The sequence below is a fragment of the Talpa europaea genome (genome assembly GCF_964194135.1).
Source record: "Talpa europaea genome assembly, chromosome: X".
In the NCBI taxonomy this organism is placed as follows: domain Eukaryota; kingdom Metazoa; phylum Chordata; class Mammalia; order Eulipotyphla; family Talpidae; genus Talpa; species Talpa europaea.
Genome location: NC_140081.1, coordinates 18518964 through 18536568, shown reverse-complemented (window position 1 = coordinate 18536568; position 17605 = coordinate 18518964). Strand labels below are relative to the sequence as shown.

Sequence of the window (17605 nt, the reverse complement as noted above, 5' to 3'; positions counted from 1 at the left end):
CGGGTCTCTCATTTGAGTTTTCTGAACTCAGGGAGAGAAAAACAGAAACACAAGTACAAAACTCTGTTAAAATCTGGTCTTTAACAGATTTTGTGTTTGTGGACTTGTTTTTGCTTGCCATATTTCTACAATTGTAAGCTCTTTTATTCTTTATGGGTTTCTTGATTCAAATACCATTTATATAGCCTGTTTGGTGTCAAGATGGGTCACTACTTATCATAAACTGGTTCCCCATGTATTTGGTTTATTGCTTTTTTACAATAACCTGCTTATTATCTGTTGTAAATTACTAATGCCTTTCATCCTTGCTTTTTATAGGATTATAAATCCCCTTAAAATGTCCAAAGTTGAAACTATAATCACATATATTTTCACTTTTCTATAACTCAGAATGTTTACTAATAGCTAATTTATATTTTCTTTGTATATATCATTGAAGATTAATGATAAAATTTTGTCACAAAATGTCAGATGACTTGTACACTTTTCCAAAAGTGAAAATGTACAGTCAGTCTCAATTACTGTGATGGAGTGGGATTTGATTTTCCTGTAGGTAAAATTCCAAAACAGCCCACACAGGTATTTGGGGACTGCAGTCTCACTCCCCAAAGCAATTTTCACACCCCTGGGAGTGGATCTATGTTCCCCAAACCAGCTGGGCAGCATAACAACTGCGACCGAAATGGCTTTCCAGACTAATTAATAAAATAATGTTCCATATGCGGTGAAGTGTTATAAATAATTAAAGCTCAAATGTGCCTTAGCAAATATAAACTGACCAATTTTTATATCTTTTGAATACATTATCCTGGCTTTTACAGTTCCTCATTACTTGCCTCACTAGACTGACTCGTTTTCAATTAGAGTGTATTATTCTGGTCCAGATATATTTTTAAAACTGACTTCCTTTGTTTTACTTGAGCAGTCACTAAAGTGATATTTATTACTTGTCTACTTCTGTGATTAACCTAGAGAGAGTTTTAAAGGAGCAAATCATAGTTGGAGATTTCTATGGAGAACGGCAATAAAACATCAGCTTATTTAATTTCCTTCATCCTACCCCAAATCCAAATGAGATTAGGTCTGGATGATAAGAACGCTGTAGGTAATGACTTTTTGTTTGCATTTTTACTAATGAAATTGTTTGTCATTAGGTTTTCATCTTTCAGTTTAAAAACTCTATAATTCCTTCCCTAGAGACCGGTAAGGACACCTTCAAAGCTTCCTGAGATTTTCTGGTGAAGATTTAGATGAAAATAATCAATACATACATTATTAAAACAGTGGACAGAAAGCCATTATTGTGTGGATGCTGTTGACAAATGAAAAGGCTTGAATAAAGTAGTTTACTTGTTCATTTGTCAGGCCATATATTATGCATGTTCGATTTCCTCAAAAGTCACCACAGAGTGAGGAAGAGGTTTAGAAATTCAATAAGATTATCCTGAAATCACATTGTAGATGATACATTTATTTAAGCTAATTCTGTCATCAATGCTGGACTAAAGTTTGGGTAAACTTTAGTATGTGTGTTATCTGCAGGAGTCCTCTGGGCTTTCTTTCCAGGGAACCAGAAAAATGTCTTTGGTTGCTATATGTGAACGTTAAGATTCAAGTCAGTTCTGTTTTTAAAAAAAAATGCATTGTCCCCTATTCACCTCTGAGAAGCAACTAAAGAAGTTTGTGACACAGTGATTCATCCCAGTATTCGATGATCCGGAGTTTCTAAACAAGTCTAGTCTCCCTGCAACGTTCATTCTTAGTTCTCTCTACTCTAAGATATAAGTTATATCTACTCTAAGATGTCTGCTTGGCTGCATTGAAGAAAACAGACATCTTTTTCATCTATTCTTCCTCGCTAATGGACTAAGCTACTTTTGTATAAGTTTGATATTTTATGCAGTCATATTCAGGAATGCTGAATAGAAAAGATTTCAAATTATTTTTAGAACTACATTTCTAGGCATTTGAGGAAGTTTTCTGAAAACTAGCTATATCATCAAAACTTGAGAACAGAGTCATCTAGGATCTGCTACTTTTCTTTAATGACTGTAATAAGATTAAAGTATGAATAATTTACAAATTAACTTCTCTACCAAAGGCCTCTTTGGATGTTGAAATATGTTGATATCTTGACAAATATTCCTAAAAATAGTATTTGTATAATGCTTTGCCTCTGCAAAGCACTTTTATACACATCATTCATTTCATTACAAATGAACCCCTGATCTTTCTCTGTGTTCTTCTTTTTCCCAAAACAAAATTATTTCAGGGAAAATTGTACCATAATTCAGAGTCCTAGAATTGATTGATTCTTTCGGTAATTATTTATTGAGTGCCTACTCTATGCCAGGGACAGAGGCTACAGTATGAACAAAATGAAAGTCTGCCCCCACAGATCTTCAAATGTTTGTGAGGAAAATACACAGCAACCCAATAAATTAATATATGAAATCATGTTAGGTCAGTGCTATGGAGAGAAAACAAACAAACCAGGGATGGCTTCTCGGTGGAGGTTATCGTTTTGTCTTTTTAAAGTGGATTCATGGGGAGATTGCCCTCTGCCCCTCCTGTAGGGATGGATCTTCCTGTCTTCCTCCTCCTAGCCCTAAGAAGGCTAGGCCCCCAGCTCTGAGGACTGCTTACTCAGGAACTGCCTGCATCTTTGATCCCCTTGAACTTCTGTCCCCTATTCATGGCCGACTCAAGTCCCGATCAGCTGGTGGCTCCAGCACCCTGATGGCTGGACACTCAGCCTCTCTCTTCCCTGCTGCACCCCTCTACCATCCAGGACCACAGGCCGGGTGCAAACACCCAAGAGGAGAGCCTTCTTGGCCACTCTCATCCCCCTCCTTTTAAATCCTCCCGTTCCTTCCCTTGCAAGAGAGAAAACTTAGTGCTTCCAGGCCCTCTCCTCAGAGGCTTCACAGTCCAAAGGGCAGAGTTCCTGCAGGCCTAAACATCCCATTTGGGGAGGATACTGTGATTATGCCCACCCAACTCCTAGCAGAGAGAGGGGATGCCAGGGCCATGGACATGGGGCCTGTGCCTGCCTCCGTTCCTGCCATCACACAGCCTGCAACACTTTCCTCCATTCCCTGGCTTACCGTGTCATGTGTCTGCTTCTGGCATTCCAACAAAACCCAGCTGGAGTATGTGTCTTGAGAGGTTTTTTAAATTAAAAGAAGAAATAATCCAACATTTGTTATTGAGGTAACATTGATGCACAATACTGTATATGATTCAGAGATACAGGGTCACACCTCTTCAGAAATACGTTACCACACCATGCCTATCACCCAAGCACCCATAATCCTCCACCATAGTTCATTGTGCCCCCTCCTCCATTTGCTTCCTTCCTTCACTCACCCTCCTCTTCTGGTAGCCTCAGTTCTGTAGTCAGATTTCTAGGATTTTTTTTGGTTAATTTTGTCCATTCTTTGTTGTTGTTTTCCTTTATATTCCATATATGAGTGAAATCATTGGATGTGAGCAGGTTATAGTTGAACAGAGGCCTTTGTGAGTGAGTGAGTCAAGTCAAGACAGTGAGTGAAGAAGGAGCAACAAATGCAAAAGACCAAATGTAGGATCAGCTTTGGGTATTCAAGGAATAACAAGACAAACTACTGGTAGGCTCAGAGAGAGGGCAAGGATAAATAATGGATTGTCTTGTCTGCCATGTTTGGATTTTATTCTGTGTGTAATGAGACATTACTGGAAGATCATCAATAGGGATCATGTGATACAATTTGTGTTCAGAAGTTAACTCTAGTTGTTTTATGGGGAACTGATGGTAGGAGGAACAAAACAAAATGCAAGGAGAAAGTTATGAGGGTGTCAAAGTCACCTAGAAAGGAGAAAATGATGACTTGGACCACAATGGAAATGATATGGTGAAAAACCATTTGATTCAAGATATATTTTGAAGGTACATCTGATAGAACTTAAGATGGATCAGATATGGAATGTGAGAGAAAACGAAACATCAACGGTGACTGAACAAATGGCGAAATGAAGATGACATTTATGGAGACAGGAAAGACTTTGAAATGATCATGGATGAGGGTGTTCAAGAGGAGTGAATCAAGGGTTCCATTTTTGGATTATGTTGATAGAAACAAACAGTATGATTCAGAAATTATTCACCACTGACACTTGACAATCTCAAACTTTGAGCTTCATGACAATGGATATAAGTTAATTTGTCACCAGGTTTCCTAATAATCTGTTCATCTGTACTGTTGCTTCTGAAGGAATCTCCAGAATGCAGGGCTGGCTGGCTTAGTGACCTAAGACCTAATTCTCCAAATGACCTTGGAAACACATTGAGTTTTCAGTAGTGATTTCTCAAGGTCAGCTCAAAACTTAACAATGTTGTCAGGGGGAGGTATCTTTCCCAGTCGTTAGTGGAAGCATCCCAGCCTGAGGATTGAGGATCAAACAGCTGTTCAGCATGCTGCATGGGTACTAAACCATCCCTCCACAGTAACACCGATCTACAAGCAGGCTGGACTCTAGCCTATGCCCTTGATATTAGAGAACATAACTTTTAATTCAAAAGACTTCCCCCAAAAAAGGCATCTCCACAAGGAATTTATTAAACACATTTTCTCCTTAGATTCTCAAAAATGTTTCCTCATTGAGCCCAATAAGATTCTTTAAAAAAGGTCAGGCTTGAAAAATATATCAACTTACTTTTCAACTTTGTGTCAAATTGATTCAATCTCATTTATAAATTAATACTGTTGACTATCAAAGCAATGACTAGATGTATCAGATATTGTAATCCCTTATCTTCACTTTTGTTCAACAGTGGAGTGAAGATAAGGTGGGACTCTTTCCATCTTATTTAAAGACAAACCAGTAACAAACCCGAGAAGTCTGACTGTAGAATTCAGATTACCAGAGAGGAAAGGGATAGGGAGAAGATCAAATTAAGAGGGGTCTAGTGGACTATGGAGGAGAACTGTGAGAGCCTTGACCATGGGTATGGTGTAGGAACAGACGTCTGAGGAGGTGTGATCAGAGACCTTTGAATCATATACACTGTTATAAACCAATGTTAGCATAATTAAAAGAATAATAGTAATGATGTAGTCAACCTCAGAAGTAAAGTAGACTGGTGGTTACCAGGGGCAGAGAGGAAAGTGGGTAGTTGTTGTTCGTCAGGTATAAAGCTTTGGTTATGGAAGATGAATAAATTCTAGACATCTGTTCTGCAACATAGTTAACAATTCTGCCTATAGTTAACAATACCAAATTGTGCACTTAAGCTTTGTTAAGATGGCAGATCTCATGTTAAGTGTTCTTACACAAGAATTTAAAAAAAGATAATTATGACTCTTCCTTATAGCCCATATGCACCATTTTCATAACTTCTGTAATACCAGCTATCCTAAATGTATATTAAAGGAACACATTGGCCTTCTTCTGTTGTTTTTTTTTTTTTTTTGTCCTGTTGGCGCATCCTTTAACTGTCATTTTCTATGAATCACACTACGAATTTGCCTTCGAGCCTTACAAGCAAAGTTCCTCCACTCCAGTTTCCACACTTCTGGATATTGCCCTTTTCTAAATTTTTGGTTTCAGATTAATTGGGCATTGATTGTCCCTAAGTCAGCACTTAATAAAATATTTCTAATGTGTTGGAAACTCAGTAAATGTGGTATCTTTTAAAATGAATAAGGTCATTATGATGACAGAATATATTCAAGAGCTTTATTATCCGAAGTAAAAACATTGTAGGAGGCATACAGATAAGGTAGAAATAATATGAAAAGTGAAATGATAATGTAGGCTGGCAAAACTTTTAAACACTTATCAAATTGCAGATACGACTGTCTTAATATCCTTGTCCTGTGTGCCCAATCAGTAAGATTTGTTGAACTGTTGGAAGACTTTAAATTGTAGGGTCTGTCTAGTGTTCTCTGATCTCCTAGCTAATACGAAAGACAGAAAGAAAAGCCCCAACTGGAAGTTCAAACCATGGAAATTGTGAGTTTGGACATGAGCTTCTGTAGAGAAGGAATTGATAGGATTAAGAAGGTAAATCTTGTAGCGTCACTTCTTGAGGAAAATCTGCTCAATAACTCAGTTACACTCAGGGTCCTCCCCTAGTGGCGCAGTGGTTGAGCTCTGGGCTGCAAAGCTGCCAGCAGCCTCTGTAGCGCTGGTTCGATCCCCGGCCACTGGCGAGGTTCCCACATGGCGCACAGATCTCTCCTGCCGTGCCCACTGCTCCCCTCAGCAGTGTATTTCGTCTGCCTGTTCTGTTCCCTGCTCTGGCTCTGGTGAATTCTCTCACCCTCCCACTCTTCTGACTGTACCCAGTGTTTGTATAAATAAATAAATAAATCTTTTTTTTTTAAAAAAAAGTTACACTCAGCTTTGGATCTGGAACATAAGAGTAGGATCCAAACAGTATCTCTCTGCCATCTCATACTTATGAGCGTGGCACATATTGAAAATTAGAATCGACAAGTGTTAGCAAAGATATGTAGAAAAGGGACCTCTCCTACACTATTGGTGGGAATGAAAAATGGTCCAGCCTTATGGAAGGCAGTATGGAGCTATCTCAAAACAGTAAACATGGATTTGCTATTCAACCCAGTAATGCCATTCCTAGGCATTTATCCAAAAAATTCAAAAACACTACTTCAAAAGGAAACTCTCACTTCCATGTTTACTACAGCACTATTTGCAATAGGTAAACAATGGAAACAACCTCAGTGTCTGAGAACAGATGAGTGAATTAAGAAGATGTGCATATGCAAAATGGAATACTACACAGCAATCAAAAAAGATAAGCTCATGAAATTTATGGCAACATGGGTGGAGCTTGAAAGGATACTGCTAAGTGAAATAACTCAGAAGGAGAATGATAAAACTGGATGGTGTCACTAATATGTGGAATATAAAATAACTAAATAATAGTCAGATAAAGACAAGCTGAAAACTACCCCTTTATAGCTGACTACAGAATTGAAATACCAAGTTGGTGAAGTGGGGTGGTGAGGGAGAAAGAACAAAGAGGGAAGGAAGCACAATGGTCTATGGTGGTGGAATGTAGGTGAGTTGGAGGTGGGTGCACTATGATGGTAATAACCTGATGGAGGTACCCTAGTATTACCTCAGCTAAAAATAACTTTAAAAAAAACTCTCAAATTTTCCCAATTGGTAGCATTACTTTTTTAAATAATTCACAAGACTAGGCTTTTGTCCCTAAGCATTTTCTGCATCTAAGTCAACCTGGCCTTGTAACACACTCTGGTTTTCTGTGTTCTGTTTTTCATTCAACTATATTTATTGAGTATCTACTTAATATGCCAAGTTATGCCTATAATTTTTATCATCAGTAAAGCTGCCTAGGAGAGACAATCTCAGCCTACTACCTTATAACATGTTGATAATAGAGCACTGAACTGGATGTTAGAATTCAGATAAGGTGTTTAGCAACCCCCCGACTTTACAAATGAGGATGTGGAGACTTGGGAAAACTTTAAGACTGCTGTCAATCACAAGTCAGGTTTTAGTTGTTGTTTGTTTGTTTTTACAAGACAATTTTTGACTCCATCAAAGCTTCCATTCTCCTACCACCTGGGGCAGTCTGTCTCCCAGGATGGTTCTGTAAATTTCTTCTAACAAATATGGAAATAACATATAATCTTCTATTCACATATAGTCTTCTATAACACAAATCTTGCCTTGACACTTTTCATTTTTTTTAAATTTTATATATTTTTACATCATTTTTCATTTTTGCACAATGTATGCATTTTCATCTTGGTTATAGTCCCCATACAATTCCCACCACCCTTGTTTTGATCCTACTCCCTCCACCCCCGTAGTGTGTCTCTAGTTTAAAGTTGCTTGTTGATTTTGATTTTTACCCAAAGGACCCACAAACATTAATTCAAAAGGGTACCTGAACCCCTATGTTTATAGCAGCACTATTTACAATAGCTAAGCTATGGAAACAACCCAAATGCCCAAAAATAGATGACTGGATCAAGAAGATGTGGTACATATACACCATGGAATATTACTCAGCAATCAAAAAGGATAAACTCATGCAATTTGCAGCAACATGGATGGAGCTAAAAGGGATCATGCTCAGAAAAATAAGCCAGAAAGAAAAAGAAAGATACCAGATGGTCTCACTCATAGCAGGAATCTAGAAAGCCTAAATAAGGGACCAGGAAAAAGACTAATTATAATAAAGTAAAAATCAAAATCAACTAGCCTTGACACTTGAATTGGAATTTAGGTAAAATTCAGTTCCGTGAAAATTGTGCATGATTGAAAGAAATCTGCATTTTGAACAGTAAGGACTGTTACAGTCATAGTAATAGGGCCCTGCATCCAGTCTCTAGGTGAAAACATCATTGCTTTCCCCTTTGTGGTGTCAATACCCATACCCAGTGCTGTCATTCTGCTCTCCTCTTCTCTAAGGAGCATCAAGCAAGTTACTATCTCATCCTTCATCCCCTCTACACGTGGTTCTAAGCTGTTTCTATTTTCAGTATTATTAGGTATTTGTGTTATCCTTCACCCTATTTTTTTTTTTTGCAAGCAGGAGGGGCAAAAATAAAACCCAAATCATCACTCACTTGTTTCTTCTCTGTTAGTTCAGTTATATGCTTCATGGCCCCACATATATTGCTTCCAAATTATTATAATTCAGGGATCTTTCATTTTTTGATATCACTCACTTACACCCTGGTTTAAGAATTTCAATATTTGGATTCTAAATGACTAATGAATTGATGGTCTTAGGAAAAATTGAACTTATCTGTATCTCAATTTTCAATGGAAATATTCATGCTATTAAAGTATCACCACAGTCATAGCTACTCAGCTAAACTATCGGTTCCTTAGGGACAAAGATCTGTCCCTATATCTTTCCTACTTTATATATAATAGACTCAAAATAAATATTTTCCAATGAATTAATTAGCCAGCAGTCAGTCATCCATGTGGTTAGGATTTTTGATTTACATTTTCCATCAGATAATTTAATCTTCAAAATAAGTGGATTTACTTTGGGATATATCACTAGTATAATTTTGTAGTACCTGTTTCATATAAGCTTTTGTGAATCTTAAGTAACTGAAGGAAAAATGTCAATTTGGTATGCCTAATTTTTTCTCATTTGTGAGACGATATCATTTTCATGCAGATGTTCTAAGTCTATTAATTGCTTTTAATTCTTCTGTGTCATTATTTCAGACCCTAGGATGCTTATCTTGGAAAAGTAAAGAGGAAGGTATAGGGACGAGGGTGTATTTTAGAGAAGATAATCTTATCTGTTCAGAAGATTCAGGAAGAATATCTTAAAATTTGAATATTGACATGTAAAGGGTAGAAAGATGTACATGTATGAAAGAAGGGCTCTAAATCTAATAACTTTTTCATATCAGCCTATGAATGCTCCAACTTGTCTGAATTAAAATTTCAATCATAATTCTGAGACAAAGTCAGTATTGCATATGAGTATATATTTTTCCAAACGTCATTTGAATAGACTTTCAAATCAAGGCACTTGACATTGAATATTCTTGTTTTTTCTTTAAAAATGGCTCCAATTTTCTTCTTTTAAAATGTGATAAACTATTATAACATCCAGTTTATGGTAAGATGATGAGATATTGAAAAATTGATTTTCCAGTACAGTAAAAGAGAGTCTTCACAGTTTTTGTTGTTGTCATTGTTTCTACTATATAATTCTATTGCTTTTAAAGGCCACGCCCCTTGTCTCCAGCAGTGTCTACTACATGGTAGGTGCTCAGATGTCCTCAAATGAAGGAGGATCCCTCACATAACCATGTTTGAAATGACCTATTCCTATTTGTAGGAATTACTATTTATAGGAAACATTACCATTTTCTTCATCTTCTCTTTTTCTCAAACCAAGCATCCTCTCCTTTTTCTGGGATTTTACCCTTTTTTGTATTTAATCTAAATCTTCCTGAATTTTGAAGAGACATTTAACCCTGTCTTCCATCCACTTTCTTAATTTCAGGCAACAGTGTGAAAATAATGGTGCTTGTGTCTTTATAATGACAGAACTTCCTTTGTCTTTTCTTTAGCCTCATTTTCATCCTCAATGACTCATATTTGAGAAATGAACTGTGCAGCTGTGGAGTTGCTAAGCCCTTGGCAACGGCTTGGGGGCAAACAAGTAGTGTCTTACAATTGATGGGTGGTCCTTAGCCTTGAATTATTAGTTGTTTAGTTTTAACAATGAAATTGCATCATCATTTCTATTTAATTATTTTTCCTTTATTACGTAAACACTGGTTTACAGCACTGTATATGATTTAGGGGAATAAGTCTGCACCTCCTCAGATGTATGTCACCATACACACCCACCACCCAAGCACCCATAGTCCTTTACCCTAGGCCATTGTACCCCTTCCTACTTTTCTTTTTATTTCCTTCTCCCTCCCCGGCTTAGCCTTCTTTCTGCAATTATCTTTCCAGAGTTTATTTTGGTTTAATCATTTCCTTTGTGGTTTTGTTGTTGTTGATTGTTTTCTCTGTATTCCACATATGACTGAACTCATCTAGTATCTGTCTTTCTTCTTCTCACATTTCACTTAGAATAACCCCCTCCAGCTCTATCCTTGTTGCTTCAAATGGCAAGAGTTCTTTTTTTATATATATAGCTGAGTAGTATTCCATTGTGTATGTATCAAATCTTAATCCTATTCATCTATTCTTGGGAACAAAGGTTGTTTCTTCAACTTGCCTATTGTAAATATGCTGCAATGAACATAGGCCTATGTAATTTTAGTCCTTGCCTATATGCATAATTGTAGGCACTCAGTGGATATTAACTCAGTGAGCGAATGATTCCTAAATATCCCTGTCTTCTCCCTAAACATCAGATTTTGATATTTATTTCCTTCCAGAAGGGTTGTTATCTCTCTAAGCTGTGCATATCATGCCGCTTTATTCTGTTTCCCATCAAGTCCCCCCCGTTTATATTAGCATTGGGTTTTTAATGTTCATCTTTATTAACTTTATCCTGAATGTGTACATGAGAGGTTCTGGATCAGAGACAGATTTCCTTTAATTTGCTCATGGCAACTGTTGTCACCACCTCCCTCCCTTTGCCCCAAACCCTCTCCTAGGGAGACATGATGAGAGATGATAAAATTTGCTTCTACATGAATGGCTGGGTTCTCATCAGCAACAGACCAGGAAAAATCATTTTTTTCTACTTATCAAGGAGGAGGCAGTTGACCCCTTCTCCTCCTGCAGTGGTCCCTTTGTAAACATAATGGGCATGATTCCTAACCAGCTTCTTCAGAAGCCAGCTAGGTACATGTCTCGGAGATTATACGATGTAGAATGTCTCCAAGGTCTGGGCTTCGTGGTTTTTGAAATGCAAACACCTAGAGAGATAGCTACTCCAGTCTTTCTGACAAGGAGAAGCTTAACCTAGCAATTATTCTGAACTGTAGCCATAAGACCCTTTTGGATCAGAAAAAATTAACTAGACAGATGATTAGTGTGTATGGTATGCGAGTGTCTCAGGAATGTAGAGCATTTTATAGGCACACTGAGGAATCCAGGAGAGTGTATTTTTTCACATTTAGTTTAATTGCAGCCAACATTTTCACAAATCCACTCAACATAGAAGCTTATTTCTCTTATTTCCAGTGTCAATTCAGTCACCAACTCCTCACACCTCCACTATCTAGGCACCCTACTCTGTCTTTTTTTTTCCCCCTGGGACCATTGCCCTGGGTCAGATCCTCATAATCTTTCACTGAATTCTTACAATAGCCTCCTAACTGGTTTTTCTGATACCATTTCTGCCCGTCTCCAATCCATACTCTGTGTTTATGTTACAGAGATCATTTTGAAATGCATATGTCCATGCCACTCACTGCTTAAGTCCTTTCAAAAATTCCTAATTACCTAGGCTCCTTAGTAGGGCACATAGGGTCACAGATAGACTGAGCTTCACATTCTGGCTTTAAAGTCTAATATAGTTTAAGATGATGACAGTGTTCTCCTTCATCTCTGACTTATTCTATCCTCATGCTCTGTTCTGGAACCACTGGCCTACTTGAGGTAATTATACATGCCACACTCATGTCATATGTCTTTGCACCTGCATTTTCTTCTTCCTTTCTTCTTCTAGTCTGATCTTCTCTGGCTAACTTAATTTCATGCTTTCAAATTCTTCATGAACACTATCTTCTCCAGGAAGGCTTTTTCCGATTTCTCTTCCCATACTGTGCAAATCTATAGCACATCCCACACAATATTCATAGTATTGATATTATTTATGGTTTGATTCTTTCATGTAAGTTACTAAGAGGAGGGAGCTGTTTTGATTAAATATATTATTTCTAGTATCTAGTATAACTATTGGCAAACAGTAGTTCAACAAAAGGAGCATTTATTATTTTAATAATTAGTAATATCCGTATCAGTTGCCTCCTGTCAAGTCCAAATGGAGAGACTAGGCAAAATAATAATATTCAGGATCTTTGAAAATTTAGTTGTGAGAGGAAAATATAGGAATACAAGAACAGTGCACACACATACATGCATGCAAGCCTATGTACCTGCATGTGTACACACATACACAGATTTCAAATGAAATACTAGAGGATCAGCCTTACATATAAGCAAAGTAAACAACCTACCTATTCTGTATAATTTCAAAGGTTCAAGAAGATTATTCCACAATACAGAAATTACACTTAATAGAACTTCATTATTATGATTCAAATACCTTGCTTCTCTCTCTACTAAATGGTAAATAATTGTGAAAGATGAATCATTTTTCTAAGTATCAGACTCAGGAATCCTTTGAATGCTGAACTACATTAGGATATTATTTATAAATGTATCATACAATATAGTTCTGGAGCACTCCTGTAACATAATGACACATCTGAAGTCTAAAGGAGTGATACTGCTTATTTTTCTCTCAGTAGCAGAATAAGGCTTAAATTCAGTAGGCAACATTACTAAAACTGAGATAGAATTAAAAAAAGGTATGCCCATAGATTGAAGCAATTATTATCACTATTATTTTTACACTGATTTATTAGCCTTTATGTGGCACTTGATACTTTAATTAACTTTTTTTTTAGAGTTTCTATTTCTTTTTTTTAATGATTTATTTATTTATTTATACAAGCAATGGGTACAATCAGAAGCATGGGAGGGTGAAAGAATTCACCAGAGCCAGAGTGGGGAGCAGAACAGGCAGAAGGACCGAAGTACACTGCTGAGGAGAGCAGAGGGTGGCAGGAGAGGTCTGAGCGCCATGTGGGACCCTCGCCAGTGGCCGGGGATCGAACCGGCGAGAGCCTGTGGGCAGCTTCGCAGCCCAGCGCTCATCTGCTGCGCCACCAGGGGAGCGGTTTAATGAACTTTTCTTCTCTTTTAGGATTGCAAAATCTGCATCAATAACCATCTTTGATGGTCTCAGAGTATCTGTTTGTTTATGCCAGCCTCACAGGGTATCTTGTACCCTTAGCACTTGATTATATGTGAATTTTATTATTTTCACTGTTTCTAGTGTGTTCGTTTTCTCCCTTCTAATGATCCAGAAACTTCATGAAGGCAAAAACTATGCGCTTTGTTTTCTTTTAATCACCTGTATCAAGATTACTGATTAGACATTAAAATTGATAACTGGCCTGGATAATCTCAAGATACTTATTCTAGCTCTCTAATTTATAGAAACTTGTTCGTACAATTCCTGCCTCCATTATACCTTAAAATATTTCCACCATTTCTACCCATACAATGGATAATTAATGGACATTTTTCAAAAGTATTGAGCTTTACTTCTTTTACTGTGAATATATTGTGTTTTTCATTGTCAGACATTTTGACAGAACTAACTGGTGATTTTGAATTGGATGGATTCAACACCCCCTAAATTCTTCCAAATGGCCCTTCAGGTTTCCCTTCAGGTTTCCCTTCATATCCATTCTTTTGGGTATGTTTAAGTCTTCCTGAGCCCTGCTAGTGTTTTACAATATAAATCTTACAACTTAAGCTCTAGATTTCAGGTTTGGCAGTCAAGTTATATAAATAAATCATTCTAAATGAAAGGGCATTAACATATCTTGAAAGATCCATCCTTTCCAGAATAATTTTACAAACACCGTGGTTTCCTGATTAACAGAAAAATCCACATAGCCTTCTTTATCATTTTATGACTATCAGTTTATAAATAAAAAAGATAGGAATTGACCTGGGAATTTCATAACCAAGTTCTGAGCACCCAGGATTAATTTTGAGAAGACTGCCACCAGCCAAATAAGCATTTCTTTTCATCTCATTTCACAGGCCTTCAAGAGGGAATTGAAAACGAAAGAACCTGTAATCATGAGTACTCTTGAGACTGTACGAATATTTCTGACAGAGCAGCCTCTGGAAGGACTAGAGAAACTCTACCAGGAGCCCAGAGGTAATTGAATGTGGAACTGTAATAACATATTGATAGAAGGATCAGTGGTGACAGAGCAACCCATCCATTCTTGCCACTAGGGTCTAGATACCTCACATATTTTTTAGGTTAAATAGAATTGATTCAAATTGAACATAGATGTTGAAAAAGAATACAGGATCATAAACTCCCATGCATAAATCTGTTTGCACATTCATAAATAAACATTGAGAGAGATTAGTGATCTGTTATTGAAACATTTAGAAAATAATAAGCAAAAGAGATTATCTGCGAGCAAGAATTCTGTTGTTACAAAGACTACAAGCTAATTTTCAACTGAAGAGCCTGACTGAAGTAAATTTGAGCTTGTGGTGTGTATCGTCACATTTTTCTACTCAATTGCTTACATGAATCTTGGATCATCTGATTGATGTAAGGTAGAACAGACTCACTTAGAAAGATGGACTTTAGATATGCTCAGCTATATCAAAATTTATGCCCAAGTGTAAAAGAGCCATTAATCAGTAGGTTGGCCTCTTGTTAAACTGTGCTCTCTTTTTTTTCTTCTAGTATGACCTTTTCAAGAATGTTTTCTTTTTTAAACAAAAATGAATGTGACCTAAAACCTTGTCATATTACCAATTTAGAGCTTCCTCCTGAGGAGAGAGCCCAGAATGTCACACGGCTCCTACGAAAGCAGGCTGAGGAGGTCAACACAGAGTGGGAAAAATTGAACCTGCACTCTGCTGACTGGCAGAGAAAAATAGATGAGGCCCTCGAACGACTCCAGGAGCTTCAGGAAGCAACGGATGAGCTGGACCTCAAACTACGTCAAGCTGAGGTGATCAAGGGATCCTGGCAGCCTGTGGGTGATCTCCTCATTGACTCGCTCCAAGATCACCTGGAAAAAGTCAAGGTACTGTCTTTTGCTTTGTTTCATAGCCCTTTGAAGACTTGAAATAGGTTCTAATTTGAACTGGAGTGTATTATTTTCTGCTCACAAAGTTCAAACTAGGGTCCTTAAACAATAGAAACCAGTATATCTTTCACAAATTCAAAGTCTTCTTGCATGCAGTATTTTCTCCCAAAGAAGATAGTGATCAAATCATCTGTCTATCTTTAAAAATATGAACTGAAATATTAAAATGTTTTCAGAGTCGTACTGCTATAAACTTCCCTCTTAATATTGCCGTTGCTGCATTCCATAGGTTCTAATAAGCCCATGTTTTTGTTTTCTGGGTAAATTTTTATTTCACCTTTGATCTCCTTATTGACCAGCAACCTTGGAGGAATCTAATTTAGCTTCTTCGTTCCTCCGCTCAGTAATTGCTTATGAGCCCCAATACAATGTGCTATACATGTAGATATGAATTAAGCATACTAGGTCTTTGCCTTCATGAAGTCTAATGTCAAATGTTGAATTTGACTGAATGTTGAAGTTGATTGAATGAATTCTTCATTCAATTAGTAGGTAAGGATTTAATAAAAATAATCCTGGAAAATATAGTCTTATAGGTAAGTATTTAAAAAAAGTTTAAAAAATTGATCTATAACTTTTAAAATCTCTTCCACCCCAACATTCTCTGACCCCTATGCTAACCTTTAAAGCAATGGTTCATATTGTTGTCCACTTGAAAATTAAAATGATGTTTGGAAATGTAATGCCTTGTATTTGTCCAGCATTAAAAATAGTATTCTTATCCAAATATATAGGGAGCAGTTGTCTTAAAGATTTTATTTGTTCTTACATAGAGGAACTAGAGTGTAGGCCCTAGGTGTGGTGGGGAGGAGGTGAGAGTATTCTCCAGAGACAGAGTGGGGAGCAGAACAAGCAGATTTACTAAAATACACTGCTGAGGGGAGCAGCGGGCAAGACAGGAGAAGTCTGCTGTACGATATGGGTCAGCTCCCTGGCCAGGATCGAGCTCAGGCAGTAGTGGTGGTAGCACTGAGACTTAATCCTTAGGCCACCAGGGAGGCCCAGGAAATAATATTTTTTTAAGATTTTATTTATTTGTTTGTTTGTTTGTTTATATATACAAGCACTGGGTACAGTCAGAAGCGCGGGAGGGCAAGAGAATTCACCAGAGCCAGAGCAGGGAGAAGAACAGGCAGAAGGACCCAAGTACACTGCTGAGGGGAGCAGTGGGCAGCAGGAGAGGTCTGTGTGCCATGTGGGACCCTCGCCGGCGGCCAGGGATCGAACCGGTGCTGCAGAGGCTGCAGGCAGCTTAGCAGCGCAGAGCTCAACTGCTGTGCCACCAGGGGAGGCCCAGGAAATAACATTTGTTAAATCTTCCCCCAAATGACAAATTTTAGGAGACTGTCCCAAAAGAGTAAGGAAATTAATAAAAAGGCAATTAAGGGGCTGGATATATAGGCTTTAGAGCAGACACAAGGGATTCATTCTTTAGCCGTGTCTGTTACACAGGAGCATTTGTAGGATACTGAGTGTGGATGGAAAATATATGCAGCATGATTTAATAGTACAAAACAACTAAAAGTAAAATGGCTCAAATATCAGCTAGCCCCTATTCAACCCTGCTTACCATTTTCCTTTCAGTTTCCCTCTCTTATTTCTTGATCCTGAGAGCAATTTTATTTCCCATATCCTAATTGGTAAGATTCTCATTCTGCTCCCAGTAATAACAAAACTTATTTACACTAATTATTCTTTTCAAAAAGAGCATATATATATATATATATATATATATATATATATATATATACACACACACACACACACCCCAACTCTTCTGTCTTTCTTAGACCTAAATACACTTAAGTTTTAGCACTTATGAGAATATTTATGTACTGATCATAACAGATGTGATGATTTTGGTTTCTAAACCAGTATCATGTAAGCATTTTATACAAATTTTAAAGTTATAGATTCCATGATTTCCCTTCTGTAGCTCTGCTTTATTTTGCAGTAGAAATAAATTATTTTTTTTCTGTTGCATCTCAACAGCACCAGGTTTAAAACTCTGAAGTTTTGGTAATGGTAGTTGGCAAGGAGTGAATTTTATTAACTAAAACCTATTTTGGAAAGTACAATCACTGTTACCATTTTTCTACTCAGTAATTTTAACCTTGAGATTCCACAACTATAGGGAACTCCAAACTGATAGCTAAACATGGAGCCAAAAGAACATTTTATATACCTATCTCAGTTCA

At 37.3% G+C, this 17605-nt stretch overlaps 1 protein-coding gene across 1 annotated transcript in view; it reads left to right on the top strand.

The window, feature by feature from the left end:
- The window catches only part of DMD (dystrophin), a gene marked incomplete at both ends in the record, with an annotated part of 1915324 nt that overhangs the window by 1577308 nt on the left and 320411 nt on the right, over window positions 1-17605 (top strand). Inside the window, 2 exon segments of the mRNA XM_084258879.1 lie at window positions 14329-14449; window positions 15076-15344. Coding sequence (XP_084115005.1) covers window positions 14329-14449; window positions 15076-15344 — 390 coding nt within the window.